At 37.7% G+C, this 17,287-nt stretch overlaps 2 protein-coding genes and 2 long non-coding RNA genes across 4 annotated transcripts; 2 read left to right on the top strand and 2 right to left on the bottom strand.

Annotated features, from left to right (window-relative positions):
- Positions 1-4,372: 4,372 nt before the first annotated feature.
- On the bottom strand, positions 4,373-5,440 carry LOC109853057. The gene is made up of 3 exons (XR_002250075.1): positions 5,198-5,440; positions 4,986-5,084; positions 4,373-4,643 (listed from the first exon to the last, which is right to left on the bottom strand). It is a non-coding gene; the product is annotated as an uncharacterized LOC109853057 (long non-coding RNA).
- Positions 5,441-11,176: 5,736 nt separating this feature from the next.
- On the top strand, positions 11,177-14,123 carry LOC109853049 (malate dehydrogenase, cytoplasmic). Its single transcript, XM_020424760.1, has 5 exons — positions 11,177-11,370; positions 11,841-12,036; positions 12,167-12,489; positions 12,643-13,020; positions 13,247-14,123. Exons 1-5 carry the CDS (start codon positions 11,368-11,370, stop codon positions 13,343-13,345), a joined length of 999 nt encoding a protein of 332 aa, XP_020280349.1. The 5' UTR covers positions 11,177-11,367; the 3' UTR covers positions 13,346-14,123.
- LOC109853051 lies at positions 13,592-14,863 on the bottom strand. Its single transcript, XR_002250074.1, has 2 exons — positions 14,493-14,863; positions 13,592-14,180 (listed from the first exon to the last, which is right to left on the bottom strand). It is a non-coding gene; the product is annotated as an uncharacterized LOC109853051 (long non-coding RNA).
- A 980-nt stretch (positions 14,864-15,843) lies between these two features.
- On the top strand, positions 15,844-17,254 carry LOC109853050. The gene is made up of 4 exons (XM_020424761.1): positions 15,844-15,884; positions 16,163-16,396; positions 16,848-16,971; positions 17,112-17,254. The coding sequence occupies exons 1-3, from the start codon at positions 15,866-15,868 to the stop codon at positions 16,904-16,906; spliced, it is 312 nt and encodes a 103-aa protein (XP_020280350.1). The 5' UTR covers positions 15,844-15,865; the 3' UTR covers positions 16,907-16,971; positions 17,112-17,254.
- Positions 17,255-17,287: the final 33 nt, after the last annotated feature.

The following is a 17,287-nucleotide window of genomic DNA, read 5'->3' as shown; positions in this document are numbered from 1 at the left end:
TTCACGGGCTGTAAACATCTGTGGAACGCTACTCCGGAACATTTCATAATCCTGTTACGAGGCACTTTGACTTTCGTGGCAGCTGCGCGGTGGTGGTGCGCGGATTGGAAATAAAATTCTGCTATCGAGGTGCAAGTAACGGCGCAGTGTTGCCGTGTCGTGTAAGATCATTGCATCGTGAGAAAATATAAAAGAGAAGAAGAGGATTGCCGGCTGAGAGAAAAGAGAGAAGAAGAAAAGACAAAGAGAAGAAACGTCTATACAAATGTACAATTAATATTAATATATTCTTTTCTATTGCGGTATTTGCTCGCGACGTATATATGTTCGACATCATCAAAACCTACATTTGCATTGACCTACATTTGCATTGACTCTCTGAAAATTTTAACTTTTTGTGGACTCACATGGATCTCCCAGATCCACTCAAAAATTGCGCATCTGTCTTTAGTAAAAATTAGTTTTTTTTTAAAACGCTTATATCATCAAAACTACTAGAGATTTTTTCAATTTGTTTTTTGATCGACGCAGAATCGTTCAAACTTTTGATTCAAAAAAATTGAAAAATAAAAATGGAAAAATATTGATTTTTCACGGAAATGTTTACTTCTAGTCGCGTAGTCTCATAGATCCAGTCAGTCCAACTAGTAGGCATTTTTCGAAATCAATCCACGAAGAGTTACTTAACTATTTTCACAGTTTTTGTTGAAAAAAATCGAGTTCAGATTAAGAAACTTGCAAATAAAAGATTAGACATATCCTGTATGTGAATCAAACAAGGACAGTTTGTCATCGTCCGGTAAAAGGTAAAATTTATCTAAAAAGGGATTACCCTCAAATCTCTCGCGATAAGATTTCGTTCCCCTTTCACGATCCCTTTTCACGTCAAACAGCGAAACGCCGATTCAGGCAGAAAATTCTTTTTCACGCCGCAAATATCTGTCGACGCGCGGTATACCGCCGACGTACGAGTTCAGCTGTCTCTTTTTCGATGGAAACACGATATCCTGAAGGAACCTAATGTCGAGCAAGAAGAGGTAACATTGACCGAACGATAGTCCAAAGCGGACCTTTCGTGTAATGGACGGCTCAAATATTTATCATCGGCCGCGTAATTTAAGGTGCGTTTAGCAAACGGAAGACGACGCGAAGAAAAACAAACAGGACAGGGGCGATGTGGCATAGCCGGCGGAGAAACAGAGAACGCTGGGCGACGAGGCGAACGAGGAGATGGACGGAGGGTGGGAAGGAGGGGATACTGAGAAGAACGAGACGGGGGTCAAGAACGATAAGCGGGAGCAAGAGGGTGCCAAGGGCGAGAGAGGCGGAAAGAGTAGCTCAAAGGGGCCGCCGCGGGGCCCAGAGGGCCTTGTGAGAAGGCGCAAACCCCAATAATAGCACCAGAATTTATATACCTGCACGAACTCGCGCGCGCAGTGGAACGGTCCTGGGGCTGAAGGGTCCGCCGACCCAGGGACGGCTCATTGCCCGACGCTCTTGGACAATACGCTTTCGGCGATATTCGCGCGCGTAGTATCTCTGATTCAGCATTTGCGGCAACATATGTTCAAATGTTCAAATATCGAGTCGGCAAATGGTTCAAGTTGTCAATAACCGAGTGTACTTACAACATAATATCTTATAATAATTTTTCACAAAGATAATTTTATTGTTTGCAAAAAAACATGCGTGACATCTTTGACCAAGGAGAATATTCTCTGATTCGTACAATTCATGTTTTTCGTAGAACAGTCTCGCGATATAGGTATGTCATTAGTTTCGATTTCAGGTGCACGCAGGTTTCAAAGCTGAGCGGCCCTGAGTTAGCCGCTGTGTCTAACATCCTCTATCGGATAGAGAAGAAAGACGAGGACCGAAGCGGAAGAAAGAGAGAAACAGCAGTTGTGGCAACTTAGAGAGCGAATCATCCATCACGGACAGCTCAAAGCCGTATCTTCTGGTCACCGGCGCTGGAGATGCCAAAGTATGCCCAAATATTGTGAAAGGTCCAGAAAAGGCAGGAACGTGAAAATAAATTCACTCCGACAATGTGAGAGAAAGACGGAGAGTAAGAGAAGTAGTAGAAGAAAAAAAGCGAGAATACTGGTCCCCTTTCCTTCTAGTCAGCTCAAAAGGTGCGTCTTGTCTTGTGCGTGTTGAGATGGAAAGAGGAAGAAAGCTCTTTAACCATTGTCGGCTCTTTGGACCTTGTCGATCTCTTTCTCTCCCTCCCTCCTTCTTTCCCTCTCATTCTTCTCTTTCATTCTTATTTCTGAACTGCAAGATCACTCTGTACTACACGCTATCACTTTCTTTCCATTGTCGTTTCTTTGTTTCTTTTGCTTTCAATATGTGTTTTATGTGTATGTGAAACACGCGTATTGAACAAGCCCGAAAAATTCCTACAAGTGATAGAAAAATCTAGTTTACAACGATTTCGATCAGTCTTCGGTGGATAAAAGGAAACTCCTGCATTCTCGAAACTCCGCTATCCTTCCTTGACGTTCCACACTGACGCTTGTTAACGCAGCAGCACCTTGACTGTACTCTCAGCCCATAATTTTCTCCGCGAACGTCACGGATTCTCTCTCGCGCTGGTGGATTAATAATCTAGAGTGGTCTCTCGAAGGGAGCGAAAAAACGATACAACGTGGGGGCAACGTTAAGACGAGGGACACGAGACGGTAAGACGGGCAAGAGAAAGAGGTAAAGGAAAGGAAAGAAAGCCAGATAAAATGAGAAACAGAAAGAAGAAGAGAGAGAGAAAGAAAGAAATAGAAATAGAGAAAGAGAGAAAGAGAGAGAGAGAGAAGAGAAAACGTGGAAGGGCGATCGTAGCTCGTAAGTTAGCACGTGGTCGAGTCAAGCCGTGCGAAGGAAACCGAGAAGCAGGAAAGAAGAGATGGAACGAGTCAAGCGGGCTTACTACCTCATCTCGCTTCTTCAACCAATGACGTAGATGGAATTCTAAGTAGCCCTTGTGTTGTGTATGACGCGGTCTCAGGAAGTTTCATCGTGAACATTATTGGCGGATTGTGATAATTCACGACAAATAACTGAAAAAGAAAAAAGAGAAGAAGAAAAGAGAGAGAAAGAAACAGAATTTATTAAAAAAATCGATAATTACACAAAAAATATGTCTGTCTCTCAAATTACAAATTGTACATATAGCTTTTGTCTTAATAACTTTTATCTTAACTTCGCAGCTTCAATAAATTTGCAGCTCTTCATTTCTCTTTGTTATTTCATAACAAGATATACCTATTGAATGCGTGTGTACAGTTACAGATTTCTAAATAAAGTTGAAAAAAGACGTTACAATTCTTGTATACCATTGATCTCACACAATGGGTTTTATTATGGTTATCACATTGTCGAGTTTCTACGCCCCTCAATACTCGCGCCACTGTCAGCATCCCGCTTCTCTTCCTCGGAACCACCTCATCTTCGCAGCCTGGGCCGAAGTAAGAGACGGCGTGGATGGTGAACGCATAAGGTGAAACAGAGAAAGCAGAGAGGAAATGAGAAAGAGAGTGGCGCGCACGTAGCCGTCTCAGGGAGCGAGCATCGAGAAGAGTAGTGAACAGAAGAGACGTAAGGAGGGGTGAGAAGGGTCTGCGGAACGACGAGAAGAGAGCGGGAGCAGCAAGAGGCCCAAGGGACCACACAGGACGCGGCACGCGCGCGCTCTACCGGGTGGGCCAGCACACGTCGGCTTCGGCCATCCTCGCGTTATCTCGGTCGGGCTCGTGCGTTCTCGGTTGGGCCCGATGGTCGAATCGCACCGAGGCCACACAGATCGCGCACGCGCGAACGCTTCCTGGGTGGCATTCGCCTGCTGGCCAGCAGGCCGTACGTAAGGTATTTCTCTCCGTTCCACCGTGGGCCGTACAACCTGTTAGTATCGTGCCGTCCACGCATTATGCCTCTCATTCTCCTCGTCTTTCACAGCATCCTCCGCCAGTCTTTCCTTTTCTCTCTAACTTTCTATTTCTTCTCACCTTCCTTTTCTCGCAACGTCGGCACAACCCAAAAGCCCCTCCTGTCTCGGCTCTACCGGCATCACGAGCTTCTAATAAGATTCCAATTTGTCAATTAGGGGGAGGACGGGCTCCTGACGCGTATCTCCCGCTACCTCGGCAGACATCTCTTCCTCTCTTCTTTCTCTCTTTCCATGTTGGCACCTACCTGCATTAGCAATGCGCAATCACGACACTCTACACAACTGCCGCATATGAACAGTTCGTTCTATCTTTTTACTACTCTACACGATTACACGAGTCTCACTGTTTAGCTTTTATATTGTACATGGAAAAAATTCGGTGCTAAATGTATTATAAAGTTATACATACACACCCAATATTTATTACTCTTTCTAATTATATAAACAATATAAAATCCTTATACAAAAATACATGATATTATGTGACAAAAAATTGTTTGGACATAACTGAATATTCCGGTCACTATGATTCACGCGGCAAGTGATCATTACGTGTATCATGCGTTTTTATGTACTTGTTGGATGTAATGAGATGTAACGAGCTTTGCAACGCTCCGGGAAGTCTGAAGAGTCTCACGATGTAACCACCCGCTGTGACTCGTCTCATTGATATCGCCCGCTGGTCTCTTCAACATTAGTTCTGTAACATGGTGAACATTCAAAAACATTTTTCCATTTAAACATTGTGAATTAATTATATATATAAATAGTTCTATCTTAAAAGTTGTATTTACAAGACAATAAAAACTTCTGAGAGCAAAATTTATCTTTTTTCTTCTAAAAAAAAAAAAAATATTTTTTAACTACGCATAAATTTGAAAACCTGATGCCGTACTGAAAATGTTTATAGCGTTAGAGTCAACGCATTGGCTCGCAAACATTTTTCGCCACAAGCAGCTATGAATGATAATCTTGACTGATCTAATGATGCATTTCAACGATTCACCGACGTCTTTTTTTTTTTAACCGCCGTCGAACGTACCTGTTGTAGCTGGTGCCCACGTGGATCAGTCTTCACGTATGTGAGTTTTGACAACGTAAGGCCTCTCCTGGCCTGCGGGCGGACTATAAAGTTTCATTTCTGCTGGGCGAATGTCTTCGAATTAGCAATAAAGCAGCGATTCTCTCCCCCTTCGCAACGGACAACGAGGCCGCGCCGCGGCGTTGGCCCCTTCTCGTTTTTTGTTTACTCACCAACGAACTGGTTTTGCGGTATACACCGTCCGTTCTCTCCTCTTCTCTCGTCTTCTCTCGTCGCTCTCCTCCTCCGTTCTCTTATACCGTCCCAGGGAGATCCAAAGCTATTTCGGGGTACGCAAATACACTTGGTGTGTGTACGAGGGGTGCCAACGAGCATTCGCGGCAGACGGTACAACTATCATTGACAAAGGCTGAACGTAGTACAAAATTTTCAAGTCGTCTTTATCTACATCGAATGCGGAAAAAACACAGTCACGTAGTAAACTTAAATCTCTTCAGAAATTTCACGTTAATTTTAGAGGATTTATGCTATACTGTAATATTTTTGAAATAATATTATTTTTCTTTTACACTGTAAAGATTTCGTAAAATCCATATTGCTCAGTATTACAATGAAGAAAATCACTCGACTCTCCTCAATCTCTTCCTTTCTCAAATGATAATCATGCCCGTGGATATAATGCACGCGAGGCAAATCGAATTAACGCGGACGTAACTCATACCGAGTATATCGTCCGAGACAAGAACCACCTCGAGATGGCCGGAGGGAATATCGCGGCAGAACCCTTTGAAAGCCGCACGTGCACGTCTGCGCACGTTGTTTCACGTGTGCTACGTCGATGCTGGCTCGGGTGTGCACACGCATATCACGCGTCCGTATGCTCGCCTCTGCGCATTATACGTGTTATATACTATATATGATCTAGATCCGTGCGCGCAGAGACAAAGGAATGCTTCCTTCTCCCTCTCCCCCTCGCTCACTCTTCGGAACCTCTGGCGTCCTTCTACCGATCCTCCTTGGTACCCCGACCAAAGAGGGTACAAGGAGTTGCGAAGGACGGCGCGAGGAGCGGGATACCGTGGGGGAGGGCGAAGAGACGGCGATGAGGGAGAACAGGGGGCGCGGGAAGAAAGAAGAATAAGAGGAGCGAACACCAAAGGAGGAATAGACCATTCCACTTATACGCTGCTCGGATTCAATTAACTCTCCACCTTCTTCTCTCCTTTTTCTTCTCATCTCTCGGCCGGCATGCCTGATGCTGCTCCCTGCCTCTTCTGTCTTACATACATACGTGCACATATATAATGTATATATGTAAATATATAGTATGTTCCTCGGGACGTCATCACTTGGCGTCGATCGATTATTTGAATTTCACAAGTACAAGTAGCATTCGCGAGCTTCTGAATCTCTGGCGCAAGTTTTATTATGTTGATTCAGGAGATGAAATTGTTCGATATATGTATACACATGTGAATACATTCGCGACCAGTTGGTATTCCGTTAATTGCAATGGTGTTGGATTTCCGCGTGTTGCTCGCGTCGGTTACACTCCTTATCAGAAATCAAGTGCTTGTATGTCATTGCCGGTAATAACGTCGCGTGCGATTATCGCCGTAATTGCTGCGCGCAGTCGGATGTTCGCGTCGACTTACAACGCCGGTAATAATAATGAAGGCGCATGTTGTCGTCGTGGGCACACGCGGTCTTGTCGGACATTCGCGTGTTTTGGACGCTGGACGCGCGTCAAGATAAGAACATCGTTACCAGACACTCAAGACACACGCATGTTTTTGCAAAAAACATCCGAATTCTCGCTCGTTTACTTATGCAAATGCGGAAGCTTCATCGATGCTTCTTACGATTAATATCACTGTCGCTTTTGATTCTCGTCAAAAGAGATTAAAGCGATGCAATATCTAAAGCAACTTCATACGTTCGATCAATGATCTATATATTGCCGATAGTTCACGTTATTTTTCATTAACAAACATAGAATTAGAAAAGCATAATAAAATGATCTCTTCTCACAAGAGTCAAATGAAATTTGTTGGTACGTTGTGTTCTCTTTCGGTTCACATTTTTGAGCGAAAAATCTGAATAAGAGAATTTCTTTCTTATTCACTGTCCAGACTACGAAACGATTCTTTTATCGCAAACGATGCGACGCAAATAGAGTTTGATTATTGATAATGATTCGACGCCTCGTGAACGTGCCATTATCTCCTCTTAACTCATTCGTTCGACTGGGAAGCAGTTTGCTCGAGACCTTGTGTGGATTCGCCCTAAGGGCCGATTCACAGAGGCCTATAACAGGTTCCGTTCTCTGTGTCCTTATTCTAAGTTATATTGCGAATAAAAAAACTTCTTAATCGGTCATAATAAAACAAATCTGTTAAACAGACAATATTAAGCAAATGATCGAAGAATCAATAACGATCGTTGCTTCGTATTGTAACGTCGCGAAAAAGCTTTTGTCACTGGATTACGGTCGAGATATCATCGATCTACCTGATTTGCCTTTGCTAAGCGTTTCTACGATAAAAGACCGACTTTCTTTATCATGACTATAAGTTATCGATATTGGCAGTGTGGTAATCAAATTACATTGAGTCGTTGCGATAACCGTGGCATATGATGCAGCAATCAATCGCGTGAAACAAAGAACGTAAACATGAAAGTTCATTGCGTCATCATTGCTTATTGCTGTAAATAGATCTAAACGTTGCCTTCGATCATTTTTTAATCGTATCGAATTACCTCGTACACACATATTATTAGATACAATATCTATGTTACATATTGCTCACAAAAATATATCTTATTTTTAATGCCGTTTCTAATATTTAAGATTTACGTTTTGAGTAATATTGAGCAATTGATTCACATTGACAGCTTCATTTGTAATTCCTACGACCTTACATGGAGTAACATCCCTTTAAACGCAAATATCTCAAAGAATCATTTTTTTTACAACTAAAAGCATGTGAGAGATAAAAAGTAAATCCTGAATGAATTTGCAAGATAATCGTATAGGAAGTGAAAATAATGTTTCACACACAAATTGAAATATCTTCAAATCTGCAACAATCCAGAAATGTCTCGTGTACGCGCTTTCGAACGAAAATTATAAATTCGGTGAGACTCTCGCGCGGGACAGAGAGTCTCGGCTCTCTCGGCAGAAGCCTCCGCGCTCTTGTCACACGTCGGGAGATGAGAACGGTGCCTTAAGGCCCGCAACCTCTCCTCGAGACGAGATCTTTCTCCTCTCTCTCTCTTTGGTTTCCCACGAGAACCGCCGCCGCCGCCGCCTTCTGGAATGTCGCTCACCCCTTCTCCCTCCTGCGGCTCTCCACCACTATCCTCCTTCTCTTTCACTACCGTCTCGCTACAACCACCGTCTTCCCCTTGCTCCACCGTCCCTTGTGCAACAGAGTGTCTTCTCTTGCTCTATCACACCGATACAACCCCCTCCTGGCTTTTCCCTTCACTCCCCTTATCGCCATTTTCTCCGCGAGTTTGATGCGGGGTGAATCCCACAATGCATGTGCTGCATCTCTCCACGCGATTCGCGATAGGGATTCGGATATGTTGCAAGAGGAAGTTAAAAATATGTAGAGAACCATGTTGCGCTGACAGAGTACAAATGATTCCCGATGTTTGGATGATGTTCCTGACTCCTCTCCGCTTTCTACGGAATCTCTTCCGTTCATTCTTTGACAGAATGTATCGCGCGTATATTGCACATCTTAATGACAATTCCAAAGAGAGATTAGAGATAAAAGCGTTGTTCCTCCTTCCTCTCTTATACGCTGCAAATACAGTTACCACATTATCTTCTTTCTTCATGCATTTAATGAGATATATGTATGTGTACAATGTTAGCCGAGGTTCAGATCGTGTGATGCGGTTGCAAACGGGAATAGCTTTATGTTAGAAGTAGACTTACGGTAACTGCCGCCTAAATGCCACAAGTGATTATGTGTTTTCTATTTTTGTGATTAAACGACGTGTGAAAAGGGAAGTCTATTCAACGCGCGCGATGCGATAAAATTTACGAGTCAGTCTTTCCCCACAACATTATGTCTATCGTTCCACCCGTATCAACAGTGATGTACCAAGTTTCACACCATCGTATATATATGTATACACATATATTCACAATCGTTGGTTAGTGTTAAATAACAGTGCTTACAATTTCAAACTATACATATATGTCGTGTATGTGTATACATACACGATTTGAAAGTACAAACGATCATTATGAACATGTGACTAAATATCGTGCAAATAATACGCTTTGCTAAATGTCAAATGTCATATTAAGTTCCGCTTATTCTACTCATTCTATCAAACTTGACTTATCGTTTCGTAAATTAAAACTTGCCACGCGTGGCTCGAGATACAATCGTGTATATATTACAAAATGTCTGTGATATTTTTTTTAACGATAATCACAAATGATTTTACACACAATACGGCGTACTATTTATAATTTTCTTTCACAATATAATTCAGTACCGTTATTCCATTGTATTTTCCTGTTGCGTATTGTATCAATGTTCGCTCAAATTGCAAACAAATTCCAAACTGCTCGCGAATATAATTGCTGTTCAACGAGACGAAAAAAAAAAAATAAAATAAAATAAAAAATAAAATAAATATGATCTCGGTTACGCCAGCTATTGTGTTACTGTTCTTTGGTAAACTCCAATCAAACCTCCTCTATTATATGTCTGGCTAAAAATAATAATGGTTTACACTTTGCTACCTATGTTTGCATCACATATCCATAATAAGACGGTTGCCTGTACGTGATTCTGTCAAAGTGTGCGTCGATCTCCTGCACAACGGGTGTTCAATATCGGTGAATGATATGTTTTTGAAATGTTACGCGCGCAATACTCTAACCATAGTAACTATAACATGAATAATATAAAAAAACGATACAAAAATAATAATAAAAATGCTGTACCGATGTAATATGCAGATCTCTATTGAAAAGAAGAAACGCCTCGTTTCGGATATTGTGTCACCCGATGTGCACCGTCGTGTTGTCGTTCCAGCCAGTCCAGACGTAATACGAGACTGACCGTACGAGGCGGTCACTCATGAGAGATGCTTAGTGCACATACCATCTCTACTAATACTAATCGAAAAGCGACATCATCACTATTACTATCTCGAGCTATCAGATTCAACACTGGCGAAAGTTTAAAAAATATTTTGCCAAAAAATTTTGTCTTCTCATCTCTCCCTTCTATTCTTTCTTCTATACCTTTCATCTGCAAACGACTAACATATTTAATTGTCGTCAATGTGACATTGACTATATAAATAAAAAATTAATACCCATAACTAAAAATATATCTAATAATATATATAGATCTTTAAAACAATATTAAAGCTAAACTGGTTTTATTTAATTTTTATAATAATTTTTATTTGTATATGCATCTGTATGTATTGATTGTGATATATATATCAGAAAATAAAAAGCAACGTTATTTATCATACCATAATTGTTGCAGATAAAATACTTACTTTCCATTCATTGATTTTAAATTTGCCTTATATCGATAAGACAGGTTACACAATTACACACCTGAAATAATTAAGAAACTTCATTTAGCGCAATCTTTTGTAAATCACACAAAACCTTACATATTTTAATCTTTCGTTTGATAACATATCGATTTGCAAGGATGAATTTATTTTATATACGAGCGGCGCATATTTGCGTATAGTTGCCCACAGTAGGATTCACAATGTGGCCAGTAGAAGTTTTCCATCGTCTTTTATGATTGGTCAATTGCAACAATGTGTAAAGTGGAATTCCTCCATTTTTAACGTTATAACAAATATTTTCCTTATGTGGGACAATTAGAACTCCACATTGCAAATAAAAATAAAAATACGTATGTATACTGTTATTTTATTTTTGGAACATTATTCTTATCTATATACTAAAGACATTGAGATTATTTTAACATATACAACAAATAACTATAGATACAACAAATAACTAAAGTGTTCAATGTGGATACAGCAACAGATTATTCAGAATGAAGAGATCAATTCCTTCACTATCTGCACCTGTGTTGCAGAGGAAGAGCGTGTGTCTAGTTCTTATTTCGCGCATGCGTTCTTTGATGCGGACTTTACACATCAAAGATACCGACAATGAGTGAGCTACGATAGTGTGACAGCCCTGTTTCCAGTCCACTTCCAGTCGATACTATAGTTCATTGAGGAGTAGAGTAGAATTATCTACGTCTACACATTTTCTTCAGATCGACTGTATATTTTAGCTAATCGAGATATATCAATTTTTTTATTTTTTTTGTTAATAGAAAAGATACATTGTTAGAGAGAGAGAAAAATGGTAAGTGCTTAAACGTTTTATACAGTAGTTTAGACAATTTGTGAACAGAAGTAATTTACATGGCGGTTTATCAGTTTCACCTTACTTTGACCTTCAATTAAAATCATTCTATCATTCGATCTATATGTTTTTTCAATAATTTTGCGTGTTTAATATATATTTACAATTTTTTTTAAATAAATCGCTTATTTTATATACACGACACGTAATTTTGTGTGTAGGAAAAATAAGAAATTGCAAATGTATATTATTCTCAACTCTGTACTCGCATACACATACTTGCTATTTTTAAGAACAAAATAGTTACGCGTATACAAGAATCAATGTTTCGAATTTTTTTTTATTATCATATAGTTATCACACATGTGTTATATTTAACATAATTTATTATATTTATTATATGTTTTTATTCTCGAAGAAAAAACATAAATTTAAAACCAACACTTCTTATATATTTTTTTCTTTTTAAGGCTGAACCTATAAATGTCGTTGTTACCGGTGCTGCTGGGCAAATTGCCTACTCTCTTTTATACCAAATCGCAGCTGGTACAGTTTTTGGACCAGAACAGCCAGTTAATCTTATGTTATTAGATATCCCACCTATGATGAAAGTATTGAATGGTGTTGTTATGGAACTGGAAGATCTAGCTCTTCCTTTGTTACAAGGTATAGAAAAAAAAAAAAAAATATATATATATATAGACTTAAAATACATTATGTAATTGTGCTATATATAAGATGATAATTTACCTCTTCTGATGAGTATGACGTTCATGAGTGGAATTCAAAATTCTAGAAGTTGTGCCAACAGCTGAGCCTGCCAAGGCCTTTAATAACGTCGCAGCCGCTTTTTTGGTTGGCGCAATGCCAAGAAAAGAAGGAATGGAACGTAAGGATCTCTTGGCTGCAAATGTGGAAATTTTTAAGGTGCAAGGTGAAGCATTAGATAAATACGCTCGCAAGGATGTCAAGGTGCTAGTTGTAGGTAATCCAGCTAACACCAATGCGCTTATCTGTTCGCATTATGCACCGTCTATTCCAAAAGAAAATTTCACTGCAATGACTAGATTGGATCAAAATAGAGCACAAGCGGCACTAGCAGCTCGATTGAAAGTTCAGGTAAAAGATATTGTGTTGAGACTCTTGAAAATCGATAGTGTTTTTAAACATCTGTAAATTTCCTGCAGACATGTTTTTTTATACTTGAAGTTTACTCTTATTTAGCAATATAATACAAAAGAATGTATTTTATTTGTTCTGTTGGTGTAACAGGTTGATAAAGTAAAGAATGTCATTATCTGGGGTAACCACAGCTCTACGCAATATCCTGATGCAGGACATGCGACTGTGGAGCTTCCATCTGGAACAAAACCAGTACCAGCTGAGATTAAAGACGACGAATGGTTAAACACTACTTTTGTAGAAACGATTCAAAAACGCGGTGCTGCTGTAATAGCCGCTAGAAAAATGTCTTCCGCCATGTCGGCTGCCAAAGCTGCTGGAGATCACATGAGAGATTGGTGGTTTGGAACCAAGCCCAAAGAATGGGTCAGCATGGGCGTTGTATCCGACGGAAGTTACGGAATTCCAAAAGATATCGTGTTTTCCTTCCCTGTTACTGTTAAGAACAAGCAGTATGAAATTGTGAAAGTAAGTTATCATGAAAATATTTAAAAGCTTAGATACATTACTGTCTCACACACATACACAAGATTTTAGGTGTTTCCTCTATCTGTAAACAGTTTTGAAAATCTAAAGTGTTGAATGTTAATATATTTACATATTACCGAAATGCAGTGATTCGCATTTTCACACGTAAGAAATGAAAAACAAAAAAAAAAAAAAAAAAACAAAACATAAAACAATTTATTTTCAGAATCTTCCACTTAGTCCATTTGCCGTATCAAAGTTGGAGATTACATCCAAGGAACTAGAAGAGGAACGTGCCGAAGCAAACAATGTATTGAAGAAGTGACTAGCAACGTCAGTGCCAAACGAAGAAATGGAAAAAAAATTTATGTCAGCAAAATTGTAAAGATATCGTACAATATATAGCAACAAAAAAACAAACAAGAGACATAATCACATATATATAGTAGGAATATTATGTGGATAATAGTTTCCGTATAATATTAACATATTGTTTTGCGAATGATTACAGAAACAGAATTTTTTTAGTATTTGTAATTAACTAAAATCCTTTTCATGTGATACATAAGACTGTTGCAACATCTCCTGAAAATAACAGAGACAAACGCTTTTGGTTTTTGAATCGAGATATTTGATGTAGATTCTACTTTGTTATTTCAAACATATACATACGTATACATGCAGGTTTACGGGCACATGTTTGTAATCACAAACAAAAAAACATACATGCATACATACAAAGTGTTCCAAAATTCGTGAATTACAAATGAAATACGAAAAATCAGGAATAAACAATCTGTGAATTTTAAACTTCAAGCAATAGTTTTTAAAATGCAGAAATGTCTGAAAAAGATGTTAGAATTAGTGTAAAAGTATTTGATGATATTATTAATATGAAGATATTATGTAGTGATATATATATTGGAAACGGTATTTTTATACTCGAATACTGGAACACTATAATATATAATTCAATGTAAACACACTATAAAATGAGACAATTTAGCATAGAAGGTAAACAGATGCTATAACAAGTGATTATTATTATAGTATGTAAATGGTAAAGGTGTTGTTATAGAATACATTACCCAGGTATTAATGTATATGATGATGTACATATTTCAGATCTACCTCAACAGACCAGATTCCTCAAATCATCTCTGAAATCATTGAACAAACAGGAAAATGTTACCATAATGATCAGCCTAGTAATTGTTTTTATCGTATATATAGGAAAAGGTGATAATATGACTCTTCATTCACATTTTTTATACAACTTGTGCAATAACTTCGTTACTAATTGATATTTTTTATGAACGGTTACATTCTTCAAAGTGTTGACAAGTGTATGGTGACAGATTTTAGACTCAAAAAAGCCGAAGTTTAAGAACACTGAAACATAAGTACTGAATTTTGCCTTGAAAATGCTTGTAAATATTTCAAAGTAAAAATGCGTTATAATAAAATTATACCACGTATTAATTATCGGCATGTTAGGCTGGGTACACACTTGCAACATCATAACTGCAACGACATCGCGTAAGCCAACGCAATATACTTAGACGCTGTCCTGTACTTTTGCACCAAACATTTAAATGTAACCAAACATAAATGTTCGCGGAAAAATTACACTTCATTCTACTCTTCGATATTTTTGCGTCACGTCAAAAGATGTTACACCGTGAGATTACGCGTCGTTTGAATAAACTTCAAAACAAATAATCGTAACACAACACGCACACGTCTACCCATATTAAGTATTAGTTCACAACTGCCACAACATAGTTGGACGCAAGAATATTCTTGTTCGCGACGACATTCGAGTAACAACTTTTCTCTAACATGTACGTATAACATTACTCCCAACTGATGGTTTCTACAACGGTGTCAGTTCTCTGAATTATGTTCTCTGTTGCAAGTGCTAATTTAATTCAATGTCATAATGACTGTTGCAAGTGTGTGTATTCAGTCTTAACGACAATGCGTAACACAGAATAACTAATAAATTACCGATGCCACAAGCGATTACTGCAATTCGTCATCTAATAGTAAAGATATTGAGACGAGAGGTCACGTTATCTACAGCGGTCATATTTATCACTTTCTATCTTCTCTACACTTTTCAACAAATTTGTTGAAGAAGCTAATTGTTATATATTCCGAAAACATACGCGTTTATTTATTCAAGCGCTTTGAATTACAATGTGATTTTCAACAAACAATTTTTGATACGATATGTAAGTAAAGAAAAAATAGAAAATAACGACTATTGCGGTAAAATATTATAAACATAAAAATGACGACCTAAAACGTAAAAAATAATTATAATAGATAAAATTAACGTATGTATACAAAAAAGTGAAAAATAAGAAGTGTGTAGTACAACTCGAGAAACTACAAAAGAATAAAAAAAGTTTTAAATATATATGATTAAAAAAATACGAGTTTTGACTGTTCTAAACTTAAAAGAAATAAACGCTTTATACATCAAAATAATACAACATAAAAATAAACAACTTTAACTTTTTTTTTTAAATTCAGCAATAAAAAAATCACATTCTAACAAAATTATAAGCATTAAATTCTTAATTGATATTTTATAGTGATATTAATGCGACGAGAGAATACGCAAGACGGATATTCCGATCGCTTGTGTAATGCATCTTTTGACATTTTTCTCTTATATAAGGAAACAAATTGAAACAGATAAGAACGACTGAAAATATAAATTGAAGAAACAGTTTGCCGAAGACCGTAGTTACAATCGAATCAGTCACGCATATCACTTAAGTGTTAAAATCCTTTTTTCTTTAATTCTTGAAGCGAGATTCGTGCAGAAACAATCATGAAATATATTTTTGCAAGTAAGTATACAGATCTAAACAAAAATATCTATGTTTCTTTTGTAGATATATTTCTGTATGTATAATATTGCAAGATATGTAGATATCTTCAAACTTGTACATGTGCTGAATATAAAAGTTATCGTAAAGTTGTTTATTGTAAAAAAAAGTAGAAAAGATATTTTTCTCATATATTATTCCGCATTTTGAACTTTGAAAATTTCCGGATTTCACATTCTCAGCAAATGTATATGTAAAGTTAAATACTTTTTATATTGTGACACTGTTTTACATGATAGCTGTGCAAGTGTTGACCTTGATTTGGTTGGTCGCCTTGGCATTCCCGCAACGAGACTGGTCGAGCGACATTTTCGATGTCTTAAACAATGTGTCGGATGGAAACAACAACACTCAAGAAACAACATCTAATTGTCCGTGTATCGCTACTGCAGAGTACAATCCGGTGTGCGGCTCTGACAATGTTACTTACTGGAACATGGGAAGATTTAATTGTGCAAAGAACTGTAATCCACGTAAGATATTATACTTATTAATCTTTCGCTTTGTTTTATCTCGCAATGCTTTATTTTTACAACAGTAGTTACTTAACACACACTAAGTAGCACATGTTTTCTCCGTCAATATATTAAGCAGATATTCTAATTTGAAAGACTAACTTCTTCAACTCTTTTGTGCGTGACTCACACTCTTCTCGCTGCGCACTAAACAAGATCTAAATTGTCAATATACATTGTTAAAATATATCTCACTCATTCTTTGTTCTTTTCTTAAATATTCGCGGCACACCGATAAAAAACAAAGACGGTGATAAAAAGTGATTTTTATTAGAGTGAGAAAACATCCTACACACATTTTTCATAAAAAATGAAAACATTTTCTTTTTAGAGATTATTTAACTTATATGTGTCCTTATTTTAATAATTTTGAGAAGCGCATTGTGTTATATTCAACATTGGTTTTCAGAACTTGAAATAAGAATAACAAGAGCCTGCGAGCCATACAGTCAACTATCAGCAGTTTGAATATAACTTATCATCGCTTTTATGCATTGCTTTTATAAAAAAATATAGCCTACAACATAATATAGGTAAATATTTTTAAATTAACACTGTTTAAGAGAAAAAGAGAGAAAGACAAATTATAATATAAAACACCTAACTTATTTCACAATTTCTGTAATTTTTCTTCTTCGTACAATAAGATAATACAATGTTCTTTATTTTATAGACATACATATGCAATAAAAACTTCATGCTAATACGGTCAAGAAGCTAAATTTTGTGCTAACGTATGTATATTAGCGCGCTTACAGTATAATTTTGACATTTTTATACAATGTATTAAGAGCTGAAATAAATTGTATATCGTAATTCTTGTTTTTATTTTTTAATTGTGAAACAGTT

This window comes from Pseudomyrmex gracilis, unplaced genomic scaffold (genome assembly GCF_002006095.1).
Source record: "Pseudomyrmex gracilis isolate BER0280 unplaced genomic scaffold, ASM200609v1 scaffold_42, whole genome shotgun sequence".
Taxonomy (NCBI): domain Eukaryota; kingdom Metazoa; phylum Arthropoda; class Insecta; order Hymenoptera; family Formicidae; genus Pseudomyrmex; species Pseudomyrmex gracilis.
This window is presented reverse-complemented; position numbering and strand designations above follow the sequence as displayed.

Excerpts from the sequence above, each read along its gene's own strand:
- LOC109853049 (XM_020424760.1), top strand. Across the intron at positions 12,490-12,642 it reads CAGCTCGATTGAAAGTTCAG|GTTGATAAAGTAAAGAATGT; the intron begins GTAAAAGATATT and ends TTGGTGTAACAG. Across the intron at positions 13,021-13,246 it reads AGCAGTATGAAATTGTGAAA|AATCTTCCACTTAGTCCATT; the intron begins GTAAGTTATCAT and ends ATTTATTTTCAG.
- LOC109853050 (XM_020424761.1), top strand. Across the intron at positions 16,397-16,847 it reads TGCAAAGAACTGTAATCCAC|AACTTGAAATAAGAATAACA; the intron begins GTAAGATATTAT and ends ATTGGTTTTCAG.